General features: G+C 36.1%; 1 protein-coding gene across 4 annotated transcripts; it reads right to left on the bottom strand.

Moving 5' to 3' along the window:
* Positions 1-15,016: 15,016 nt before the first annotated feature.
* Positions 15,017-20,357, bottom strand: LOC114294390 (uncharacterized). Of its 4 annotated transcripts, none has more exons than XM_082871468.1 (3): positions 20,215-20,357; positions 18,890-19,729; positions 15,017-15,403 (listed from the first exon to the last, which is right to left on the bottom strand). In XM_082871468.1, the coding sequence occupies exons 1-3, from the start codon at positions 20,264-20,266 to the stop codon at positions 15,255-15,257; spliced, it is 1,041 nt and encodes a 346-aa protein (XP_082727594.1). In that variant the 5' UTR covers positions 20,267-20,357; the 3' UTR covers positions 15,017-15,254. The 4 variants fall into 4 exon arrangements, with proteins under 4 accessions (XP_082727594.1, XP_082727589.1, XP_082727597.1 ...); XM_082871463.1 differs by having other exon boundaries at positions 15,096-15,409; XM_082871471.1 differs by having other exon boundaries at positions 15,096-15,403; positions 19,900-20,335.
* Between the last annotated feature and the right edge of the window lie 7,077 nt (positions 20,358-27,434).

Below are 27,434 nucleotides of genomic sequence, written 5' to 3'. Positions count from 1 at the left end.
TTTTTTTTTGCATTTCCTTGACTTTGTATTTTTTTTTCCACTATAAGTTTAAAAAAAAAAAAAAAAAAAACCACTAATGAAATTAAGAAAGAATATCCATATTTCTTATTTAAATTAATTTTGAAATTTAATTTAATAAAAATAATTTAAATGAAAGAAACAAAGATGGAGATATAGATTTTAGATGTAATAAATAACAAATTATTTGAGTATTTTATTATTTTCAAATAATTTATTTCTTCAAGTAAAATTCTATTTTAATTAGAGGTAAGAAATGACAAATTTAAATAGTTTATTATTCTCAAATAATTTCCTTATCTTTCATTCCTTATCATCTAATTTTAATTTATTGTAACGTGATTAGATATTTTTTCACTGTTATATTTATTTTTTAAATTTTATTATTAAGGTGAGAAATATTGACTTTTTTTTAATGATAATTAAAATTTGAGAATAAAATAGGATTGTGAAAAGATAAAATGATAATTTTTTTATATATATTTATGAGGAAACATTATGTAATTTTTATAAGTCAAAATTTTTTATTATAAATATGAAATGTTGTTATGTTTATTTTTCTTTAAAAAAATTTTAATACACAAATATGTTTACAAAAAAAAAAAAAAATTATCTTTCGTAAGTTGCCATGGTATTGGGTGATGTAGCTAATATTGATGAAAGAGAAAAAATTGAGAAAAAAACATAGAGAAGAGAACAAATAATAATAATAATAAATTATATGGCATTGTTATTTGCTGCAGTGACACTATGAAAAATGAATGAGAAAATAAATAGAAAGAAAAATGAAAGAAATAAAATAAAGAAAATGGAAAGAGAGGGATAAGTTCTCCAAATATGTATTTTTCATACCCAAAAAAAAAAAATCAAATACCTATATATATTTTTAAATTTTTATTCAAATTCTAATTTCTCAACATAATTATTTATAAAATTGGCGGTCTTTTTAAAAATTAAAACATCTATTATACTTTGTTTCGTAATTTTCAAATGAATGATTGTATTTAATCTAGTATAAAGTTTAATGGTGATCAATTTATTAGCTCTTTTTTTTTAGATAAGGTAATGTTTGGTTTTTCTACTATATATATGCTTGTCTTAACAATTTAGAATTTTTTTTTTAATATTGTATAATTTGTTTAATATTATTAATATAATGTATGGGTCTTTATTAATTTTTTATAAAACCTCAGGGGAGGTGAATGAAATTTACTATTTGAACATATAAGGACAATCTTAAAATTTTTTACTCATAGTACATGATGTTAGCATGTCGTCATCATATTCTATTAAATAAATTAATAGAAGATTAACAGTGGGGGAATCTTAATAATAGTTTCAAAAAAAATGGTGGTTTCCATAATTATTGAAACTACATGAGAGGTCCTTATAATTGTCAGAAACTTCATGGGAAGTGAGTGTAATTTACCCAAAAAAATTGATTCCTTCTCCTTTTTAATAAGGAAAATAATATACATGCCCACTGTAGACCCATTTACAAGATCTAATGTTGTGTAAGAGCATCTCTAACGTTTAACTCTTTTTTTTATCAAATATGAATAAAACCGTCATCTGATATCGCGCGTTCTGACAGAGCAATCTGAAATTTTATAAAACCACCGATCGATCGGAAGGACGACCAGGGGATGTTCGGCCGGTCAACCGACCAATGTAATTTTTCCACAGATTTTGTAGGGAGGTGGTCAAACAAAGGAACAATCGGTCGAACATCCGGGGGTCGTCCGATGATGGTATATGTAACAACCCCCATACTGTTTACTGATTAATGACGGATTGATTACCGATAATCACCGATTACTGTTAAACGGAACTGATAATGACTGATAACTGACTGATAATTGAACTGATCAAAAGTACTGAACTGACTGACTGAAAATTGGAAACCGAATTGATTGAGTATATGTTAGTTAAATTGCATTCTATCTGTTTGATTGTATGATTATCTGTTCATGCTTATATGTTTAAACTGCTAATTGAAGGCCTTATCGACGGCCGAATTAGAAACTGATTGATGTTTAATGACCCTCGTAATTAATGTGATTTTATGGTATATTTACCTGAAAATTGATTAGGTATGATTAAATTAGATTAAATATTAATTAATCGCATAGTTCGGCTTAATTACCATCTCGCCACTTAGTGGCCACCGCCTCACACCTCATGAACCTTGTATACACTCCACGTATTTGATTAAACCATCATTTCTTCTCACATTTTGAGCCTCAACCGACCTTAGAGAGAGAGAGACTAGAGGAGTTGGTTTTCATCTTGAAATTGTTTGGAGAATTGAAGGAATTGAAGTATAGATTGCATATTTGAGCTCCTAGTCTTCTAATTCAAGCTCTAGGTAAGGATCCTATCTTCTTATTGATGCTATTGAACTAGTTCTTGCATGGTTCATGCTTCATTGTAGAACTAAGTCATGATTTGGGTCATTAATGGTGAATTGAAGCTCATTTCATGCATGCATGTTGGAATTAATGAGTTTGGAGTTGAATTCATGGTAATTGGTGCATGCATGTTCATGTTTATGTTAAATCTATGATTTCACCATGTTTTGAAAAGAATTGGCTCCTTAGAGCATCAAATTGGAGCTTTGAACTGATTTGAATTCATGCATGTTTGCATGTTCTTCCTATTCTTGAATAATGGTTTGAAATTGAGTTTGAATTAAACACCCTTGGACTTTGATTTCTCAAATTGAGCTTTAAAACATGTTATTCTATGTGTTTATAAATGTTTTCCAGAAAATGAGCCCAAGAGAATCGATTTTGATGCTTTTTGACTTGAGTTTTAGCTTGGAGGTGCAATCTGGGTTTTCCAGATTTCGCACTCCCGCTCGAGCGGGTAAATTGGCGCTCGAGCGGAGAATCCGAGCATCCTGTATCTCTGCACTGTTTTACAGTACGCTCGAGCGGAGGATTGGGCGCTCGAGCGGAATCATGTGTCTCAAGCTCGAGCGGGCGTCGAGCGGAGATTTCACCCATCCAGTACTTTTACAGTACGCTCGAGCGGGAAAAGTTTACGCTCGAGCGTGTACCTTTGTTGCATGTCCGCTCGAGCGGGGAAGCATACGCTCGAGCGTGACTCTGTTTTTCTGAAAATTCTGAACATGCTTTTGAATGTACATCTTTTCATCCTCATCCTATCCTAGGCATTCTTAGGCCTAGTTTAAGGCATCTTGTTGAGGATATAGATGTAGAACACACCAAGGCAAATGAGGGATTAAGTTATGTTATTTCCCAACCGTGTAGCTTAGTGTGTTCAATCTGTTAACTGTGTAGGGTTGGCGACTGAAGAGACACGCTCTAGCATACTGTAGCCCGAACTCTGTGAGTAACAATTGTGTAAAGATATGTTCAACTGATTATCTTTTGAATACTGAACTGAACTGTTTACTGAACTGGTATTATTTACTGAATGAATGTATGTCCTTTATTTCTGAACTATACTGTGGCATCCTTAGTACCTACTGTTTACTGTTACTGTTACTGCGACAGAATTCTCTGTCGGTTCCCTCGTGGAACCACTACTGTTTACTGACTGATGGCCATCATTACTGTTCGGTCTTTTAAGACCTACTGTCACTGTTATGCTAATGGATGTACCACATATGACTGTTTACTGTACTGAACAACTGAAATACTGATTGAATTGAACTGTTTTTCATTACTATAAGGACATTCATTCTAAACCCCTTTACGCTTTATGTTATTCACTGGGCTTTAGCTCACTGCTCATATATATATGTAGGTGTTCAGGCACCAGACCGCAGCTAGAGGCGTCAGGGTTACTCCAGTTTTGTCAAGCCAGCCTTTGTGCCTCACCGCGAGGTTCCGAGTTGCCATGCTATGGCTTTGGGGGTGTTTTGTTTGTTTCCCCCGTCTGTCTCCATACTGTTTGGATTACTGTATAGACTGACAGTTGCTAACTGTACTGTTATCAAGGGATTAGGTCCCTGTACTGTGTAACTGTAAATTTTGTACAGACTGTACTGTTTGTATATGTATGAATGCATGAAAAATCTTTTTGGCATACAGACTGTCACAGCTCATTGGACATTGTTTAATTACTGTATTGGCTTCCGCCAGGCCCTGTACTCTGTTTTACTGTATTTACTGTTAAGCAGGCCTTCGGTAATCTCGGATTACTGGCCGGTTACGGTGCTAAACCCATAGGGCCGGGTTTGGGTCGTGACAGAGTGGTATCAGAGCGATACTTAACCACGAGTTATACCGCACACACGTGTCCAAATGAGCTATAGGGTGTCCTAGAAAAGTAATTAGGGCATCTCATGAGCATGATAAGTGTGTGGTTATGTTATGACTGAATATCTGCTAATGTGTTAAACTGGTAAACCAATGACTGCTTATGTTTAAAACTGTTATAACTGCTTATAGTGAAATGGACAATGCAAATGAACCTGAGTCCTCATCTACTGAGGCAAGAATGGAAAGAATGGAAAGAATGATAGAACTGATAACTGCTAGACTTGAACAACAGAACCAACAGCCTCCTCCTCCTCCGGTACAGCCGGAACCTAACGTTAATGTGAATGATGGGGATATAATTGCTCTGACCCAGAAGTTCAGCAAAATGAAACCGCCATCCTTTCAGGGAGGCCTTGAACCGTTAAAAGCTGAAGCTTGGGTTCTGGAAACAGAGAAACTATTTGAAGTATTTCCGTGCTCAGAAGCGAATAAAGTACTGTTAGCTACCTTCACCTTACAAGAAGAAGCTAGAAGGTGGTGGATGTTGATCCGCGATACAAATGCTGTTATGACTTGGGCTCAGTTCAAGGAGTCATTCTTTGAAAAGTACTTTCCGCAGTGTGTCAGGGATAGGAAAGTAACTGAGTTTGAACAACTGAAACAGGGCACCACGTCGGTTGCCGAATATGAAACAAAATTTACTGAACTTGCCCGTTATGCACCGCACATGGTAGATACTGAGTATAAGAAGGCCAGGAAATTTGAGGGCGGCCTTAATGTTGCAATTCTTGATCGAATAAACGTTTTGAAACTACCAACTTTTGTGGGTGTTCTCGACCGGGCATTGATGGCCGAGTCAAACATCGCAGCAGTGAAACAATCCGAAACACCAACAACGGAATGGCATGGTAAAAGGCAGGGTTTCAAATTTAAGAAAGGCAAGCACAACCCGTTGAACAAAAAGCAAAACACAGGGTCAATGACTACTTCTAGTCAAGGAAACCGTACAATACCGCCCTGTTCTGAATGTGGAAAAAATCATAAAGGAGTTTGTTACAAACTATCTGGAGCCTGTTACAGGTGTGGCAAGGTGGGCCACATGGTTAAAGATTGTCCTTCCGCTCCTCAGGGCAATAGCAAAGCTGCACCAAGCGCAGCAGCATCAAATGCTCCACCAAAACCGAATCCTAAAGCTACCGGGAAAGAGCCTGTGAGGCAAGGCCGAGTGTTCGCACTAGTACCGGGAGATGTGCAGAATACCGAGACCGTTGTGTCAGGTATTCTCTCTATCTGTACTCAAAATGCATATGTATTGATTGATTCGGGGTCTACGCATTCATATGTATCGCATGCTTTCTCGCGGAAATTGAATAGACCCTTAGAACCTATGAACTATCTGCTAGCCGTATCATCACCCGTAGGGGGATCCATGACATGTGCTTATATGTACCCCGCATGTGAAATTATTGTTGGGGATATGCATCTGTTTATTGATTTACTGCCATTGAACATTGATCATTTTGATATAATATTGGGAATGGATTGGTTACAAAAATATCATGCCACTATTGACTGTGCGACCAAGCAAGTTGTTTTCCGTCCACCTGGTCTGCCTGAATTCGTGTTTAATGGGGTTGGAGTAGTACCTCCCCCGTATCTGATTTCATCTGTGAAAGCTCTAAAATTGATTAGAAAGGGCTGTAAGGGATATTTGTGTTCTGTACTGACTGTATCTACTGATGATAATGCTAATGTGAACTGTATTCCTATAGTCAGAGAATTCCCAGATGTTTTTCCAGACAATTTGCCAGGGGATTTGATTGACAGGGAGATTGAATTCACCGTGGACGTGATTCCCGGAACACAGCCAGTTTCTAAAGCTCCCTACCGAATGGCTCCAACTGAACTGAAAGAATTGAAGGCGCAATTGCAAGAACTGTTAGACAAGAAGTTTATTAGACCTAGTACCTCACCATGGGGTGCACCGGTTTTATTTGTAAAGAAGAAAGACGGCTCACTGAGACTGTGCATTGACTACCGTGAATTGAACAAGGTAACTGTAAAGAATAAATACCCATTACCGCGCATTGATGATTTATTTGATCAGTTACAGGGTGCACAAGTATTTTCCAAAATTGATCTCAGATCCGGATACCATCAGTTGAAAGTTAAATCTGATGACATTGATAAAACTGCTTTTAGAACGAGGTATGGACATTACGAATTTTTAGTTATGCCTTTTGGAGTCACGAATGCACCAGCTGCATTTATGGACCTCATGAACAGAATCTTTAAACCATACCTTGACAATTTTATTGTTGTATTTATTGATGACATATTGATTTACTCTAAGAGTATAGAAGAACATGAACATCATCTGAGACTTGCCCTACAAACCTTAAGGGAACAGAAACTGTATGCTAAACTGTCTAAATGTGAATTTTGGCTTGACCATGTTATGTTTTTGGGGCATGTTGTTAGCAAAGATGGGATTTCTGTTGATCCGCAGAAAATTGAAGCTGTAGTGAACTGGCCTAGACCAACAAATGTGACTGAAGTCCGAAGCTTTTTGGGATTGGCTGGATATTACAGAAGATTTGTCAAAGATTTCTCCAAAATTGCTCTACCATTGGCTCAGTTAACTCAGAAGGGGACATCATTTGACTGGACTGACCAAAGGGAATCTGCCTTCCAGGAGTTGAAAACTCGATTAGTGACTGCACCAGTTCTTACCCTACCTTCAGGTACGGATGGTTATACTGTATTTAGTGATGCTTCTCATAAGGGTTTGGGATGTGTTTTAATGCAGAATGAGAAGGTTATTGCTTATGCTTCCCGACAACTGAAACCACATGAAAAGAACTACCCGACCCATGATCTGGAACTTGCTGCAGTAGTATTTGCACTGAAAATCTGGCGTCACTATCTGTACGGGGTGACATGTGAAGTGTACACCGACCACAAGAGTTTAAAGTATTTCTTCACACAGAAAGAACTAAACATGAGACAGCGGAGATGGCTGGAACTGATTAAAGACTATGACCTACAGATACTGTACCATCCGGGAAAAGCCAATACCGTTGCCGATGCATTGAGCCGGAAATCGATTGGAAACTTAGCCTGTTTGCTTACAGGACAGAAAGAGTTGCTATGTGACCTTGAAAAATCTGAAATTGAAATTGTTTTGAGAGACCAAGGTGGAACCTTAGCTGCTATTTCTGCCCGACCGGCACTGATTGAAGAAATTAAAGAGAAACAACAACTGGATGACTTCTTGAAGAAGATCATCGAAGAAAGAGAATCTAAACCGAGACCGGGATTCAAATTTGAGAATAATGTACTGAAATTTCAAGAAAGACTGTGTGTACCAAATGATACTGAACTGAAAAGAAGAGTTCTGCAAGAAGGCCACAATTCGAAATTGTCTATCCATCCCGGGAATACGAAAATGTACCAAGATCTGAAACAGAATTTCTGGTGGCCGGGAATGAAGAAAGAAATTGCTGATTTTGTATCCAAATGTCTTCATTGCCAACAGGTCAAAGCTGAACATCAACGACCTGCCGGACTATTGCAACCCCTACCCATACCAGAGTGGAAATGGGAGCATATCACGATGGATTTTATCGTCGGATTGCCTCGCTCCAGAAAAGGTATGGATTCCATTTGGGTTATTGTTGATAGACTAACCAAATCTGCTCACTTCTTACCTGTCAAGACAATCTATAATGCGGACAAATTGGCTGTTATCTATATTGATGAAATTGTAAGACTGCATGGAGTGCCTGTATCTATTGTTTCTGACAGGGATTCGAAGTTTACATCGAGGTTTTGGCAAAGCCTACAGACTGCATTGGGTACTGAATTAAGACTGAGTAGTGCCTATCATCCTCAGACAGATGGCCAATCAGAAAGGACCATCCAAACTCTGGAGGATTTACTGAGAATGTGTGTCCTTGACTTTCAGGGAAACTGGGAAAGCCATTTGCCATTAGTTGAATTCGCCTACAACAACAGTTACCATTCGAGTATTGGTATGGCGCCTTTCGAGGCATTGTATGGCAGAAAATGTAGATCTCCAATTTGCTGGGCAGAAGTTGGAGATGGGCCTTTGCTTGGGCCCGAGATTATTTATGAAACAACTGAGAAAGTGAAACTGATACAGCAAAGACTGAAAACTGCACAGAGTAGACAGAAAAGTTATGCAGACGTCAGAAGACGGGACAGAGAGTATGAAGTGGGTGATCACGTTTTTGTGAAAGTGACACCAATGAAAGGCCAGACTCGTTTTGGAGTCAAAGGCAAGTTAGCGCCAAGATACGTCGGACCATACGAGATCATTGAGAAAATCAATCCGGTGGCGTATCAAGTTGCGCTTCCTCCTGAAATGGAACATATGCATAACGTCTTCCACATTTCGATGTTAAGAGATTATCTCCGGGATCCGTTCCATGTGATTGAGCCTACTCGGATAGTGTTGAGTGATGACTACACTTACGAGGAACGGCCTATACAGATTGTAAACCGACGGATCAAGAAACTGAGGAACAAAGAGATCCCGTTAGTGAAAGTTGACTGGCAAAACCACGGTGGCGTGTATGCCACTTGGGAAAGGGAAGATGACATGGCCAAACGATATCCTGAACTGTTTCCACTGAATCCTGTTTTCTTCCAGAATGAAGGTAACTCGAGTTTAGAGGACTAAACTCTTTATAAGGAGGGGAGACTGTAACAACCCCCATACTGTTTACTGATTAATGACGGATTGATTACCGATAATCACCGATTACTGTTAAACGGAACTGATAATGACTGATAACTGACTGATAATTGAACTGATCAAAAGTACTGAACTGACTGACTGAAAATTGGAAACCGAATTGATTGAGTATATGTTAGTTAAATTGCATTCTATCTGTTTGATTGTATGATTATCTGTTCATGCTTATATGTTTAAACTGCTAATTGAAGGCCTTATCGACGGCCGAATTAGAAACTGATTGATGTTTAATGACCCTCGTAATTAATGTGATTTTATGGTATAGTTACCTGAAAATTGATTAGGTATGATTAAATTAGATTAAATATTAATTAATCGCATAGTTCGGCTTAATTACCATCTCGCCACTTAGTGGCCACCGCCTCACACCTCATGAACCTTGTATACACTCCACGTATTTGATTAAACCATCATTTCTTCTCACATTTTGAGCCTCAACCGACCTTAGAGAGAGAGAGACTAGAGGAGTTGGTTTTCATCTTGAAATTGTTTGGAGAATTGAAGGAATTGAAGTATAGATTGCATATTTGAGCTCCTAGTCTTCTAATTCAAGCTCTAGGTAAGGATCCTATCTTCTTATTGATGCTATTGAACTAGTTCTTGCATGGTTCATGCTTCATTGTAGAACTAAGTCATGATTTGGGTCATTAATGGTGAATTGAAGCTCATTTCATGCATGCATGTTGGAATTAATGAGTTTGGAGTTGAATTCATGGTAATTGGTGCATGCATGTTCATGTTTATGTTAAATCTATGATTTCACCATGTTTTGAAAAGAATTGGCTCCTTAGAGCATCAAATTGGAGCTTTGAACTGATTTGAATTCATGCATGTTTGCATGTTCTTCCTATTCTTGAATAATGGTTTGAAATTGAGTTTGAATTAAACACCCTTGGACTTTGATTTCTCAAATTGAGCTTTAAAACATGTTATTCTATGTGTTTATAAATGTTTTCCAGAAAATGAGCCCAAGAGAATCGATTTTGATGCTTTTTGACTTGAGTTTTAGCTTGGAGGTGCAATCTGGGTTTTCCAGATTTCGCACTCCCGCTCGAGCGGGTAAATTGGCGCTCGAGCGGAGAATCCGAGCATCCTGTATCTCTGCACTGTTTTACAGTACGCTCGAGCGGAGGATTGGGCGCTCGAGCGGAATCATGTGTCTCAAGCTCGAGCGGGCGTCGAGCGGAGATTTCACCCATCCAGTACTTTTACAGTACGCTCGAGCGGGAAAAGTTTACGCTCGAGCGTGTACCTTTGTTGCATGTCCGCTCGAGCGGGGAAGCATACGCTCGAGCGTGACTCTGTTTTTCTGAAAATTCTGAACATGCTTTTGAATGTACATCTTTTCATCCTCATCCTATCCTAGGCATTCTTAGGCCTAGTTTAAGGCATCTTGTTGAGGATATAGATGTAGAACACACCAAGGCAAATGAGGGATTAAGTTATGTTATTTCCCAACCGTGTAGCTTAGTGTGTTCAATCTGTTAACTGTGTAGGGTTGGCGACTGAAGAGACACGCTCTAGCATACTGTAGCCCGAACTCTGTGAGTAACAATTGTGTAAAGATATGTTCAACTGATTATCTTTTGAATACTGAACTGAACTGTTTACTGAACTGGTATTATTTACTGAATGAATGTATGTCCTTTATTTCTGAACTATACTGTGGCATCCTTAGTACCTACTGTTTACTGTTACTGTTACTGCGACAGAATTCTCTGTCGGTTCCCTCGTGGAACCACTACTGTTTACTGACTGATGGCCATCATTACTGTTCGGTCTTTTAAGACCTACTGTCACTGTTATGCTAATGGATGTACCACATATGACTGTTTACTGTACTGAACAACTGAAATACTGATTGAATTGAACTGTTTTTCATTACTATAAGGACATTCATTCTAAACCCCTTTACGCTTTATGTTATTCACTGGGCTTTAGCTCACTGCTCATATATATATGTAGGTGTTCAGGCACCAGACCGCAGCTAGAGGCGTCAGGGTTACTCCAGTTTTGTCAAGCCAGCCTTTGTGCCTCACCGCGAGGTTCCGAGTTGCCATGCTATGGCTTTGGGGGTGTTTTGTTTGTTTCCCCCGTCTGTCTCCATACTGTTTGGATTACTGTATAGACTGACAGTTGCTAACTGTACTGTTATCAAGGGATTAGGTCCCTGTACTGTGTAACTGTAAATTTTGTACAGACTGTACTGTTTGTATATGTATGAATGCATGAAAAATCTTTTTGGCATACAGACTGTCACAGCTCATTGGACATTGTTTAATTACTGTATTGGCTTCCGCCAGGCCCTGTACTCTGTTTTACTGTATTTACTGTTAAGCAGGCCTTCGGTAATCTCGGATTACTGGCCGGTTACGGTGCTAAACCCATAGGGCCGGGTTTGGGTCGTGACAGTATATGCCTAGCATCTCCAGCGGCTATGAATAGTAAATTGATGAAAAGCAAACCATCCTCACTTTGATGAAAACTTTAAGATATCCTGGATTTGATATTAGTTTGATGAAAAGATTAGAGCAACAAATGTTTACTATTTTCATCAAATTTAAATTTGATGAAAGAAAAGGTGCAACGTCGGAGACGCTCTAAGAAAGATGATTATCTAATAACTAGAGAAAATATGAGAGAGAAAGTTAACTTATATTTTTGGGCAAATTACATATACCTCTCTCGAGGTTTAGCTAAATTACAGATATTCTCCTGAGGTTTCGGAAATTACATCCCACCCCCTGAGGTTTGTATTTTCATAACAAGTTGTCCCCTGAGGTTTATATTTCATAACAAATTACCCCCTAATTTCTTATGCAAATATAGCATTCAGGGGAGAATTTGTAATTTCTCAAACCTCAGGGAGGTATTTGTAATTTAGCCAAATCTCGAGGGGGTATATGTAATTTGCCCTCTATTTTTTAATTAATTGCCAATCATTGAATTTAAAAATTAGATATAACTTTTGGGCTTGAATAACAATGCTATTTTGATAAAGTGTTATTATTTCTTTAGCCACATAGATATAAAATTGGTGTTGTCAATTTTTTTTATATTGAAATATATATTTTATCTTTAATTATTCTTAAATCTGCTTACTATTTACATTAATTTAATTATTTTAGTCTTATAAAAAGAAAATTTATATAATTATACTAAATTTATAGACATTAATTTAATTGTTTTAATCTTTAAGAAATTACATTGACATAGGTTTAAGAAACAAATATCAGTTTAATGAGATTATTATTATTTTTTGGGTAAATTACATTTACCTCCCCTGAGATTTCTGACAAATACAGGGACCTCCCCTGTAGTTTGAATAATTACAGTAACCTCCCCTACTTTACCTGACAATATCAAGATTCCCCCCTGCTGTCAAAAATCACTAAACGGTGTTACTTTTTTCTTCAAAAATTACTTTATTGCCCTTCCCTTTAAAAATATTAAAAAATGTTTTTGGATTGGAGGATAAGTTTAGAGTGTTTGGAACAGTATTTTTAGATTTATTTTTTAAAAATATTAAAAAATGTTTTAAAAAAAATTATTTTTTATTTTAAATATAAAATTTTTATTTAAATATTTTATTTTATTTTGTAAATATTTTAATATTTTAATTTTAATATTTTAAACTCAAAACACAATTTCACACTCAAATCGTAACCAAATACCTCAAAACTCAATTCAAAAATTATTTTCAAACCTCATAACCAAACACATAACTCAACACTCCACACTACTTTTAAAACTCTACATTCAAATCGTAACCAAACGCATAACAAAAAAATAAAATACTTAAAAATATATTTATAAAATAAAATAAAATATTTAAAATAAAAACTATATATTTAAAATAAAAATAAAAATTTTAGAATTTTTTAATATTTAAAAAATATATTTAAAATATTAAAAAAAAATACAACACATAGATGTATGAAATATAATGCACATTAAAATAAATAAATAAATATTTAAAATATAAATATGTATCCTAAAAAAATAAATTCAAAAAATTTCAAAATTTATAACCAAACAAATTTTTTTTTTTCAAAACTCATAACTCAAAAAACGACTCTACACTCAAATCATGATTCTAAAAATAATTTTAAAAAATAAAATAAAATTTTTTTGAAATTTTTTTTCTTTTAAAATAGAGTTTTTGAAAAAGTTTGGTTTTGAGTTTTGGAAAGAGTTTTGAGTTTTGAAAAAAGTTTTGAATTGAGTTTTAAGTTTGTGTTTGATTATGAGTTTTGAAAATAATTTTTGAATTGAGTTTTGAGTAATAAAAACATGTTCCGATTTTTTTTTTTTTTAGAAACATGTTTGGTTCTCTTTTAGAATCATAATTCCAATTACAAATTTTCAAAAAAAATTTCAAAACCATAGTGTTAACCAAATACACAATTTTAATTAGAAATTTTCAAAAATCTTTTCAAAACTCATAGAATCACAATTCAAATAGAAATAATTTCTTGAATTTACTTTTTTAGGGTAAATATTTTATATTTTAAATATTTATTTATTTTAATGTGCATTATATTTCATACATCTATGTGTTGCATTTTTTTTGATATTTTAAATATATTTTTTAAATATTAAAAATTTTTAAAATTTTTATTTTTATTTTAAATATATAGTTTTATTTTAAAGATTTTATTTTATTTTATAAATATATTTTTAAATATTTTATTTTTTTGTTATGCATTTGATTATGATTTGAATGTAGAGTTTTAAAAATAGTGTGGAGTGTCGAGTTATGTGTTTGGTTATGAGGTTTGAAAATAATTTTTGAATTGAGTTTTGAGTTATGTGTTTGGTTACGATTTGAGTGTGAAATTGTGTTTTGAGTTTAAAATATTAAAATTAAAATATAAAAATATTTACAAAATAAATAAAATATTTAAATAAAAATTATATATTTAAAATAAAAAATAATTTTTTTTAAAACATTTTTTAATATTTTAAAAAAATAAATCAAAAAATACTGTTCCAAACACTCCAAACCTATCCTCCAATCCAAAAATATTTTTTAATATTTTCAAGGGATGGGCAATAAGGTAATTTTCTAAGGAAAAAGTAACACCGTTTAGTGATTTTTGACAGCAGGGGGGAATATTGATATTGTCAGGTAAAGCAGGGGAGGTTACTGTAATTATTCAAACCACAGGGAGGTCCCTATATTTGTTAGAAACCTCAGGGGAGGTAAATGTAATTTACCCTTATTTTTTTTTCTTTTCCATTACAATTGATGAGTGGGAAATAGCCAAAAAATATATTATACTTGCATCAATAAAACTCGAATTTAAGGTCTCGTTTGGGAACAGGTTAATTTAATAACTTTTTGGCTATTTGGCTAAAATATGAACTAAAAAAAACTAGTATGTTTGGGATGACTTTTTGGCTTTTTACGAAAAGATGTGCAAAAAGTAGAGAGAAATGAGAATCTTTGACTTTTTGGTATGAATTGTTAGTTTTTTGGCTAATTTAGTAATTTTTTGACTTTTTAACTAAAAAGTTCGATTGCCAAACGAGGCCTAAGTATCACGCGAATACTTCATTCACCAATACAATCCTTTACTCTAATAGTTAGCTAATTAGAGTGAATGAAAATGGTGAAATTACATTTTATTCTTAAGAAATTTGTACATTATTGTTAAATGATACAAGTACTATCACATTCTACTTCAAATGCCTTTCATTCTCGATCTAATTCAATCAAATTGCCCTTTTATTCCTTACATATTCACCTGATCATCTCCTTTCAATCTCTCCTCTGTATCATAGCAACCTTATTTGGGATCATAGAGCTTCTGCCAACTGGGGAGCTGGACAGGAAAGGCCTAAACGAGCCCAACAAGGCAGAGTACCTCACATGAAGGATTTGTAGGCCCTTCCTCAAAATGGATTTCAGCCATAGCCAGATCAGAATCCCACAAAAAAAATAATAGATTCAAATAATCAAACCCATTGTCATTAAACCAAATGAAAGTAATGGTATTCAATGATGAATGCATTCCAAAGCTTTAATAGTACCCATGCTTAATCTAGCAATAGTTTCACTGTGGCCGCAGAGAGATGAAAAATGTTATTCAAAGCAATTATTTAGTTTTGGTACAAATCAGAAGTAAATAAACACTCAAAAGCGTACACATGAGCTGTCTATGCAACTCCAACATAGTTGTTGCATTTTCTCCCAAATAGAACTGGTGTCAATGATCATCTTAGCATTGGGGTGGAGGGTAAATTCCAGGAAATGGATTTGGGAGGCAGAATCCTGCAGAGGGAGGTGGCGGGAAGACTCCTGCTGGCGGTGGTGGCGGGTAGACTTCTGCATATGGAGGTGGTGGTTGGTAGAGTGCATTTGATGGGCCTGAAACTAATATATGCATATTAATATATAATTAGTAGTCGAAGAAAATTATCAATTTATTCATACTGATCGTTAGAGTTTATGTATAGAGAAATAGAGAAAATGAATTATGTATTGATTTGTTTATTTACAATAGATACATACACTCCTTCATATATAGGAGATGGGAAGATGCTAAAGCTATACAGACACCATCATAGGAAAGGGACAGAAAGGAAAAGCAGCCGAAAGCACAATGCCACTACTGCCACTAATTATACATTAATCTAATCTATGTATATAGATTATATATATTATCTATGTAGATATATTATATGTATTAACAGCCCCCCTCAAACTCAAGGAGGATAGGTACTAACCAACTTGAGTTTGGAGAGAATAACAAAACAGGAAAGTAAACTGATAAATAAAATAAAATAGGATAGGAGACACTGTATGGTTGTGTCAAATCGTTGTTGAAGACACGGTATGGTCGTGTCACACCGTTGGAGAAGACACTGTATGGTCGTGTCGGACCGTTGTAGCAGTGTCACATCGTTGGAGAAGACACTGTATGGTCGTGTCGGACCGTTGTAGCAGATAATGTCTGGACAGTTTACGAGGTCATGCCGGACCGATGTAGAAGTTGACCGGAATCAATGTCGGGACAGTTTACGGGGTCATGCCGGACCGATGTAGATGCTGACCGGAATCAATGTCGGGACAGTTTACGGGGTCACGCCGGACCGATGTAGATGCTGACCGGAATCAATGTCGGGACAATTTACAGGGTCACGCCGGACCGATGTAGATGCTAACCGGAATCAATGTCGGGACAGTTTATGGGGTCATGCCGGACCGATGTAGAAGCTAACCGGAATCTATGTCGGGACAGTTTACGTGGTCATGCCGGACCGATGTAGAAGCTGTCCGGAATCAATGTCGGGACAGTTTATGGGGTCATGCTGGACTGTTGTAGAAGCTGACCGGAATCAATGTCGGGACAGTTTATGGGGTCATGCCGGACCGTTGTAAAAGCTGACCGGAATCAATGTCGGGACAGTTTACGGGGTCATGCCGGACCGTTGTAAAAGCTGTGGTGGTGCACCGAGGAGGCGACTTAGGGAGTGCGCCATGGGGTGGCTTGGTTGGTTCCCATGGTATATAACCATGCTTATTAGCTTGGGTGATTCGCATGGTGTGTAACCATGCTCACCATGATATATGTATAACCCCCCCTCAAACTCAAATAGGTGTGAAGATAGAAACCTATTTGAGGTTGAAACAAAGGGATTGATAAAGTGGAGCAAAAGAGCTCAATTGTATTTTTTTTTTTTTTTTTTTTTGTCGTGTGGAAAATTGTGATCGGGTTTGATCCCGGCAAGAAGAAATGACAGCTTTTTTTTTTTTTATTTTTTATTATAACTCTCTGGTGAGAACGCGACGGAAGTAGATTCCTGAGATGAATAAAACAAGGTTTGGAGTGCAAATCTATATGGTATGAATGGAAATGGAAAAGGATTAAAAATAATGTGAAAGAAAAATAAAGAAAGAAATAATAAGAAAATATTTGAAATCAAAACGAAAGAGCGGGGAAATAAGGAAAGTGGTTCACGTGGTTTCGGGGCCCACGGTTTTGTGAAAGCCAGGAATGGTGTTTGGAATATTTGTTTTGTTTTGTTTTGTTTTGTATTTTTTTTTTGTTAATAATAATAATAATAATAATAAGAATGTATTAATGGGGAAAGCATGTGCGCTGGTGGGAGCGGCTGCATATAAAAGATATGAAGGTGGGGAGGAATGGACCATAGAGAGAGTGGGTGGAATAAATTAAGGGAAATGATGGATATGATTAAAGTGGGTCTGGTGGAGAGAAAAAGGGACCAGAGAGAGAGAGGGAGTGGGTTGATTAAAAAAAATGTTTTCATCATAAAGTGCATGTGGGAGACCACGGGAAGTGAGAGTGAGAAAGTCTATTTGTGAAATCTGTTTGCCGGATTGAGAGAGTGGGTGTAAAGTGAGAGAGAGAGAGAAAGAGATTGAGTGGGTGCCCCCCATGTGCGTGGCAGAGAGAGAGACCCAGCTAGAGAGTTGCAGAGAGAGTGAGCTGTTTGTGTATGTTGCAGAGAGAGAAGAGAGAGATGGGTTTGGTGTGTGCCGTGTGTGTGCTTGTGTATGCATGTGCTGTGTGCATGGTGTAGCAGTGTACATATCAGTGTGTGTATTTTTTTTTTTTTTTTTTTTGTCAAAGCTGCCGAGAGAGAGAGGTGCCGAGAGAGTGAGAGAGCTCTGTTAGAGAGAGAGAGAGAGCTGCGTTTGGTCTTCTGTGTGTGTCGGTTTTTCAGCTTCAAAAAGATGCCTACACCGAAAGAGAGAGAGAGGTTGATGATCGGTCTGTGTATCAGTATGTGAATGGTAATGGCAGCGGTGGTGTGGTGTGTGATGGCAGCAGTGGTGCGGGGTGTGACGGCATCGGTGGTGTGGTGTGTGACAGCAACGGTGGTGTGGTGTGTGATGGCAATGGTGGCGTGTGTTGCCTCATGCGTGTGTGTGTGTTGAGTGTGTCTCGACTGTGTGTGTGTGTTGAGTGTGTGATAGGAGCTGCTGCTGTGTGTGTGTGTGCCTCAATTGATGTAGAGCTCTCGGCAGAGAGCATGTCTAGAGAGAGAAAAGGTGACCAAACAAGTTAGTAGGGAGAGAGATGGGAACATCAGTTCAGGTGAAGTCACTGTGTGGAGTATACAGAGAGAACCCACTGTGTGGCGTCGCAGTTGGTATCACGCCAACATCGGCTGTGGCCGCCGACGGTGTGCAAGGTGGCGTGGGTCGACGTTGGCCAGATCACAGCGTTGGTGGCTGTCGTGTGGGCCGACGGAGTGCTCGACGACGTGGGTAAGATCTATGTTGTAACAAAGCTGCAGCAAGAAATAGTGATGGTTCACGGCAGCAAGAAGTGTGGCAGCGGAGTGAAGGTATGTGTAGAGGTCCGGCGGGCGGCCAAGGCGAGACTGCTGCCCGCCGGTGAAGCAGAATGACTAGGTTGTTAACCTAGCTCTGATACCACGTTAGAGTTTATGTATAGAGAAATAGAGAAAATGAATTATGTATTGATTTGTTGATTTACAATAGATACACACACTCCTTCATATATAGGAGATGGGAAGATGCTAAAGCTATACAGACACCATCATAGGAAAGGGACAGAAAGGAAAAGCAGCCGAAAGCACAATGCCACTACTGCCACTAATTATACATTAATCTAATCTATGTATATAGATTATATATATTATCTATGTAGATATATTATATATATTAACACTGATAAAAAAAATGGAATAATAGAGCTATGTACGAGGGCACAACATATGGGAATTTTAACATTTAAAAAAACATTGTCATAATGGTAAAGACAAAGATAGGAAATTATCTATCCATTTTTTTTTGTGTGTGTCCGATTCAGTGTTTGGTTTCTGTATTCATAGAGTTACTATGGAAAATTAAACATACCTGGTGGATAGCAAATGGAGGCCTGAGGAGGAGGATACGGCTGTGAATGAGGTGGGTATGGCTGTGAAATGGTGGCTTGAGGAGGAGGCGGATATGGCTGTGAATAGGCATCTTGAGAAGGCGCTGGGTATGAGTATGACTGTGAAGGGGTGGCTTGAGAAGGAGGTGGGTATGGTTGAGAAGCTGCGGCTTGTGGGGGAGGCGGATATGAGGCGTACGACTGTGAAGGGGCGGCTTGAGATTGAGGAGGAGGTGGGTATGGCTGTCCAGGATAGCCTGCAGGGGGATTAAAATTTTCAGATGATTGAGTGGGAGGATAAGACGATGGCGGATACATTGCCGAATCAGGAGGATAAGTTGCGTTTGGAGATACTGTTGCAGAATTAGGAGGGTATGTTGCAGAAGGAGACATGGTGGCTGAATATGGAGGGGGTGTCACGCACGGAGACGAACCAGCATATGTCATGACAGCAGGGAAAGGAGCTGAATATGGTGGTGGGGTGGTTGTAGATGCAGAGTATGGTGGTGTTGGAGTGGCAGCTGAATATGGAGGAGGGGTTATCATGGTTGTAGATGCAGCAGAGTCGTAGGGTGCGGAGGCTGGATAGGGGGCTGAATATGGGGAGGTGGTTGTTGTCATGTTGGGTGGAGAGGAAGCAGAGTAGGGTGGGACTGCTTGGTAAGGAGCTGCCGGAAACGGTGGTGGTTGTGAGGCATTATAGGGAGGAGGAGCAACAGTGGAGATGGTTGAATTTGGTGTTGCATATGGTGTTCCTGGTGGTGCATATTTTGTTGTTGTACTAGATGAGCCCAGCTTTTCTTGTATTTTGTCCTTCACAGCTGCAATAAAAAGTAGTGATCTTCAGAAACCCATTAATGGAAAAGATTACATAATTGTGACAAATAAATAAAACTATGAGACAAAAAAAGGGAAGAGTGAATGGTTAAATTAAGTGATGAATTGATGAATGTGGCCTGAAAGGACCATGTTAATAAAGATTCATATATACCATTGACAGCTCCAGATATCGGTCCGGCCACCATGACTGCTCACTGTGTGTATATGCACAACTTGAATTAAAACATGATGATGATACCTATTATGATATAAAAGGATGGAGGAAACCTTATGAGGATTTTTTTTGTTGGTGATGTTAACAATATCCCAATAAACGAAAGAAATAAATAAAAATGTCACTAAAAATTTTGTATTACATTTTTATTTTATTTTTTTTCTGTTGGGTTAGAGGTTCAATTGTGATAATGGAGAGTTGACTTGATGTATTAGTCTTCTTGGCCTTAATAATAATATAAGTGGGCATAACCTTTGATAGACACTGCAAAATTTACGGCAACTTGCTGAAGTATGGATGGCATAGAAGACCAACACTAATACCAATTCAACGCTCATCTGGCAGAGCATGTGCAATGGAAATGAATGAGAATGATTACTGAAAGCTGGTCTACTTTATTATCTATACACAAGTGTGTATACATATATTAATTGGACCCAAATCGAAGGACACCATTGAAAATGAATAAATTTATCATCATATCATGATTGGTCTTGGTCTAGGTACATTCATAATCACAATGGAGGTGCAATTCTTCCATTCAAGTTGCATAAAGTCAACACCCAATATATGGTCAACCAAAGCCCAACTCTCTTATTTTTGTTTGCAGCTTCTTTGTTTGACTTCAAATATACTACTAATGCTTATCCAACTGGCTTGGATCAACTCCTTATTGAAACCAGGGGTTGTGGATGGATGGGTTGAGTTGGATTGAGATATTTTTCAAATCAAATTGTTTTTGGTGAGTAGATTTTTTTTCACCCACAACCAATCCATCTATCATCAAAGTCGATAAATTGAATGAACTTTATGGTGATTTCAAATCGGTGAGTTAACCTTGCAAATTTTCAATATACAAGCTAAAATAATGAAATTAGTAAAATATCTCATAACAACTACCAAAAATTTTTTTTTTTTTTAAATGTAACATGTTATATGAAAAAATGGTGCTTGAAGGCTTTGAAAGATAATATGTTTATTTTTGTCATATAATAACACTTTGGGAAATTTTTTCGTTTTCTTGTTAAAAAGACAAAACAAAATTTAGTTCTTTCAGAACTCCTCTATAATATAAAATTATGTGTGAAGGACAAAATTTGTTATTTAAATATTTTATCTAACCATTATATCCCCTATTTGTCTCTCTTTCTTTTACAGCACTCTCTCTCTCTCTCTCTCTCTCTCTCTCTCTCTCTAACAATCCCAACCCGTAATTAATTACTAATCTGTAATTGAGGGTGTTAATTAAGGCATTAAAATAAATCATGTGTTTATTGTGTATTTTGTATGCTATTTGGCTTTCTATCTGTTACTCGTAGAAATATCTATTTGGAATTCTGCTTTGATCTAAAAATTGAAAGCCTTATTGGCCTCCAAAACTGAAATTGGTTACATTAATATGTTATTCAAAAATTTTAGAATCATATGACAAATTTTATTAAAAACTAATTCAGTTTAATTAATTAGGTTGTGTTTGGTGGGCCAAATGTTCTAATTATTATACAATAGCATCATGACTATATATATGAGCCTTAAGCTCATTCTTGAGCTCAATTTACTTCATTTGAGTGTAAAAATCTGAGATTTGCATTTTAGAGAGAGAAAGGAAAAGATTGAAGAGAAATTGAAGGTTTTGTGTTGAGTTCATTAAGATTGTGTAAGAACAAGTGTGTTTGAAGACTCTAGGTAAGAATTCAACCCCCCAATTTATAAATCTAAGTTATCAACATAAATATTATGTATTTAGATGTGTAAATTGAGCTTAGAATGAAGAATTGGGTTGTAATTCATACATGCACGTATGCATAAATGTTAAGTCATCATTTTGATCATGAGCTTTATCATTCGTGTTGAATTTGGAGCATGAGATGTACATGCATGTATATTTTACCAAGTTTTGAGAGTGAATTCCATGTTCATATAATCTTAGAAGAAAATTGGGAGAAGGATTTTACATGCATGCATAAACATGAAGAGTTTTGCCATGTTGAGTTAATTTTGAGCATCTAAGTTTTTATCATAAGTTATTTGGTACATGCATGTGTAATTCATCATGTTTTAAGTTTAAATTCATGTTTTGAAAGGGATTTCCCTCATGTATGGAGCTTTTTAGCTCAAATTTGTTTAAAACCATGGTGTTAGAAAAAAAAGGGTTTATAAAACTTATATACATGAAAGTTTGAACTCAATTTTGGTGAATTCATGAGTTTTGAGCAAAAAGAGTTAGTGAAATTCATATGTTTATGTTTTGGAAAAGTTTTCGAGCTTTAAAGACAAACCATGCATGAGTTTGCCTTTGAAATTGCATTTTGGAAGCTTAAAACCTTGTTTTGAAAACCCAAAATTTTTGCAGGTCGCTCGAGCGAACATTTCAAGTATCCAGTAGTTTTACAGTTTATTACAGACCACTAGAGCGACCACTTGGTGGCTCGAGTAAACCCTTTGTATTTTGTCTGACCGCTCGAGTGAAGGAGTTATGGCTCAAGCGTATTTTTCACCCGTCCAGTACTTTTGCAAGCAGAGCAGTCCACTCGAGCAACCAAAGGTCCGCTTGAGTGACCAGGCCAATTTCAACATATTTTTGGAAGACATTCAATGTTCATATTTTTGTTCCCATCATTTTCTGAGCATATTTAGGCATGAATTCTGAGTCATTAAAGAGTAATAAGCTAAGAAATGACATGAGTAATTGAATTAGAAAATATAAGACAAACCCGAGATCCGAGAATGTGATTCACGTGTATAAGTTATGAGAATTGACTGAATAAGAAATCAATGTAAAGAAAGCTAAGTCGTAATTGCCAAGTACATGTGTAATGATAAGATATGTTTGTGTTATGCAACTTTGTGTTTGTAGGTCAATGTTCGAAGATTGATTGACTGTTTCTAGAAGCCCACTGTGAGTAACGTTATTGTAAAAATTACGAATTATGTTCCAATGTGATATGATAAGTTATGATTTCTGAATTGCAATTTATTTACGTGAACGAATGTCCTATGTTTGAAATCTATTATGGCATCCATAGATAGTCCCAAGTCATGGGAAACGACATGTTAATGCGGGGTCCATGACATATATGTGATTACGAGATCTTGTTAGCCACTTCATTGTGGTGATATGTGTTTAATCAGTATCCAGAACCGATTATTTTAGTCGGAAGATGATGTGATATGTTCTATTGAATGTACCATTATTATGTTCGGATATGAGGATGATTATGTTATGATATGTTTTATGGATATGATATGTTTGGAATTCGTTCACTAACCTCTTTACATTAATGTTATTCACTAGACTTTAGCTCACTGTGTGTATATATATGTATAAGTGAGAGTTCTAGAGATCAAGCCTGAAGACTTTTGTCTGGATCTGTGTTCTGTTGTTAGCCAACCATTGTGCCTCACGTGGAGGTTCCTGAATGCCACGTGTTAGAAACTTCGGTCATTTCTGTATATAAGACTTTGTTTGTGTTTGTTGGTTGTACTTAAAATACTATTGTTAAGTGTGTGGGTATAACGTGAGAATGACTTTTGGATACATATATAAAGTTTTAAATATTCTGTTTCATATAAGTCTGCACAACTCATTTGATGATTATATTTATGTATTAGTTTTCGCTAGCCCCTTATTTTGTGATTCTATTCCAGAGGCCAGAGGTAATCTTAGGATTACTAGCAGGTTACGACGCTAAACCTAAAGGGGTGGGTTTGGGTCGTGACACTCTCTCTCTCTTCAAATGCAAATATTACTCCGTTCAACCTCTCTTCCAGCGGTGGCACCAACTGCGACTTCACATACTCTTCCTCCTTCGCCGCAAGCTGTCGACTATCATTGAGCCTAAATTGTTGATGATTATTATGATTGTAGAGCTCAGAGATTGACGATGATTCTAAGGATGCTGAAGACGAATATCTTCATCCTAAATCCAAATTTCTCAAAGACAAAGGCACCATCACCTTCGAGAATGATATCTACACTACAAATTTCTAAAACTTCGATTAAAATTCTAACTCTTTTTAATCTTAATCACTGTTTTTCTATTTTATGAATTGATGATTTTGATTCCTCCGCTAGAAGAGGGGTTGAGCAAACAAAATTTGTTGCATTAATATGTATGTTCATAGCAGCGTCTTCGATTTGATATGTAACTTCTTCATCGTCATTAGCGTCTATATGTATATCCACATGTAGCCTTCATCCTCAATCCAATAAGTTTATCCACAATTGAGAGTTCGAGAGATTTGTACAAAATTGAGAAATCGAGAGATTGAAATGAAAAATCAATAGTTTTTTTGTTTGTTTGTTTGTTAATAGATCTAAAAGTAAAATTCGACTATAATTCGTTCATCTAATTTGTTTGAATTTTTGATTAATTGTTTGTTTGATTGTTTGTTCGATCATATACACTGTAATTTATTTATTTATTTTATGCCATATTTTTATGGCAGTAACATATTACTTTGGTAGTGTATTTTTGTGTGATTTGTTTTCTAAACTCATAGAGAAGATATGTTTCCTAATGTATTGACAGCAAAACTCTACTGTGAATTAGAGTAAAATGTTATTATAAAACAGAGTAAAATTTTACTATCTATATCAATTTTGACGTTTTTTTTTAAGAATTTCATAATCAATCTACGAGCTAGTTTCTACTCTAATCTCTTTAAATGAGAAGTTGCAAATGAATGATGGAGTAGAGAAAGTCAATGCTACGGCCTATCGAAAATTGGTTGATTCACTCAATTATCTCACTAATACAAGGCCAGACATTGTTTGCTCTATAAATCTTATTTCCAGATTCATGCATGAGCTGAGCAAGCTACACTATGTAGCAGCAAAGCGGATTCTTCAATATCTTTAGGGGACCAAGAAACTCGGCATCAGTTATGTGAAAGAAAATGACAATAAACTCATCGCTACACTAATAATGATTGGGCAGGATCATTGGATGATCGAAAGAGTACATTAGGTTGTGTATTTTGTATTGGCTCTAAAATTATCTCTTGGAGTTCCAAGAAGCAGAAGATTGTAGCTCTATCATCAGCAGAGGTAGAATATATTGCAACTATAGATGCAACTTGTGAAGCAATCTAGTTTTGAAGAATTCTCTTAAATATGGAGCACAAAGATGAAGGTTCTACTATAATTTATTGTTATAGCATGTCAGCCCTTGCAATGAACAAAAATCCAATATTCCATGGCAGGACAAAGCACATTGAACTACGACATCAAATTATTCGAGACAGTGTATAAAAATGTGAAATCCAGTTGGAGTTTGTCAACATAAAGGAGCAATTAGCAAGCATCATGACAAAAGGAGTACCAATAGACAAATTCTTATAACTTCAAGAATGCATGAAGATTACAAATTAAGTGGGGGTGTTAAAATATAAGTTGTAATCTAGAGAAATCTAGAACAATAAATAAATAATTTATGAAGATATTTATCTAGAAATATCTAGTAAATTAAAAATAAAATAATAATAACAATAATAAAATATATATACATGTATCTAGATTTTTATAGATGTATAATGATGGTGTAGGGTGATATATAGAAAAATCAGACCTCTCTAGAAGAGGATAGGTTGGTGGAGAAGCCCTATAAATAGAGCTTGATGTGCTCACATTTTGTATGTAAGAAATCTAGACTTGCAATCATTTGCATTAAACCAGTTTTATCATATTGGCACTATTATCCTACTTTTCTTTCTAAATTCCCTTCCTAGTTTGCCCAAACTCTTATCAAATATACTTTGCATCCCAACAGAAGGTGTATATGAGGTCTCTCTCTGACTTTCATACACAAGCACAAATTGCACAAATTTTTTTTCTTTCTTTTAAATTTTTTTGTAATTAGTCTCTTAAATTTGTCCCCCCAAAACACATGGTTTTATTATTTGGATTGAGAAAAGAAATTGGCAGAATTTACTTTGAGTTTGCTACAAGCGAAATTTTGATAAAAGTGTAAAAAGCCTAATTAACAAAAGAAAATCTTAACAATAATGCAGTACACCTTGATTCTATTGCCAAATTGGAGTTAAATCTTTTAAGCTCGTCTAATATAGTTAAACGTGATTCAGATTCAACCAAAAAATAATGGGACATAACCCATGGATCATCAGAATACCATAGTAGGCGACAATCAAGAGAACAATGCAGATGCAAACATAACGATCCTCGTCACAAAACAAGTTGGGTTGGTGGGATTCGAGGGTATAGTGGCAACTGCTATATTTGCAGCTCTTTACGCTTTGCCTAATCAGCATGTTGGGTATGAAAAGCTCATACTCAAAGTTGGAGATACATTGCACTGTAACATGTGGCCATCTCATTTCTTTTCGTTCATGTTGTTCATATTTGGGTTTTCATCAGGTTTTCTTGCGGCAGTGATTCCACTATGGAAAATGGTTATGGAATGATCATTTTATTTCTGAGCTCTTATGCTTGTTACTGCGACTGGATTCTATGTCATTTTTTTGTGTTATATTGAACGAGAAGTTGCCAAATTTCACCTTAGGCAACATTCCAGATTTCTTGGTGGTGTGGTTGTTTGGCTGTTCTTTGGTCTTCTAGGAAGTTGCAACATATGCTATAATATCAAAGGCCTCTGGTCAAATTGTTTCTTCATATCGTCAATAAGAATTGGAACTGGCTTTTCTCCTTTTGGAGTGAAGTTTGGTTCGGTTTAGATCCAACTGGACTAACACTGGAGTCCCCACTACAAAAAGTATAGAAAAAATGTACATGCTAACACTAGAGTCCCCATTGTAGAGGTATCCTAATTGACTAAAGGTATCACATTGTTTTCACATGGGTCTTATTGTGCTTACATAATGAAGAAGATAGCAAATGATAATGTTCGTGTTTTGAGAGAAAGAAATGCAGCTGATGATATATTGGCTAACCTTGGAAGCCTACCCCAGTCTAGATTTGGAAATTTATACTATAAACATTTGTCCTAGTCAGATATTGCTCTTCTGTCTTATTTGTTTGCTTGGTTTTGTTTCCCATGTACTGGGGGAAAACATTGCAATCTCCACTTGAAGTTCGAGTAATTTTTTTGTTTGGCAAACCTTATTGTGCACAGGGTATGTATCATATGCCATATGAAGATTTATGGTCTTAATAATGACTCATGTTAGTCTTTCGTTATTTGATGTTAAATCTGTAGTGTAACTCGTTATGACACTTTTGCAGTAGTTGGCTATGACACTTTTGTGGTCTTCTTTTGTTATCACCCAATTTTGTTTTAGTTATACCACTTTGTAGTGTTTGTTTATGAGACTTTTTTGATGTTTTTGTTATGAAATAATTTGGTTTTGTTATTAGATACAAACCATATGTGTTTTTTCAGGGATGTAGTAGTTGAGACTGTTTTTGTTTTGTGACTTTTTTTGTTTTCAGCAACGTTACAATCCCTCCAAAACAAAAATGTTGAGTATTCATTTGAGTTGGTTTTAACTGTCAA

Source organism: Camellia sinensis, chromosome 1 (assembly GCF_055761805.1).
Source record: "Camellia sinensis isolate YWXY chromosome 1, ASM5576180v1, whole genome shotgun sequence".
Taxonomy (NCBI): Eukaryota; Viridiplantae; Streptophyta; class Magnoliopsida; order Ericales; family Theaceae; genus Camellia; species Camellia sinensis.
This window is presented reverse-complemented; position numbering and strand designations above follow the sequence as displayed.

Bases quoted from the DNA above. Each gene is read 5' to 3' on its own strand.
- LOC114294390 (XM_082871463.1), bottom strand. From the start codon at position 20,266: ATGCCATCCATACTTCAGCAAGTTGCCGTAAATTTTGCAGTGTCTATC. The intron at 19,730-20,214 runs GTTATGCCCACT...TTTTTATTGCAG, and splicing joins TTTTGCAGTGTCTATCAAAG to CTGTGAAGGACAAAATACAA. The intron at 15,410-18,889 runs GTATGTTTAATT...TGCATATATTAG, and splicing joins CTCCATTTGCTATCCACCAG to TTTCAGGCCCATCAAATGCA.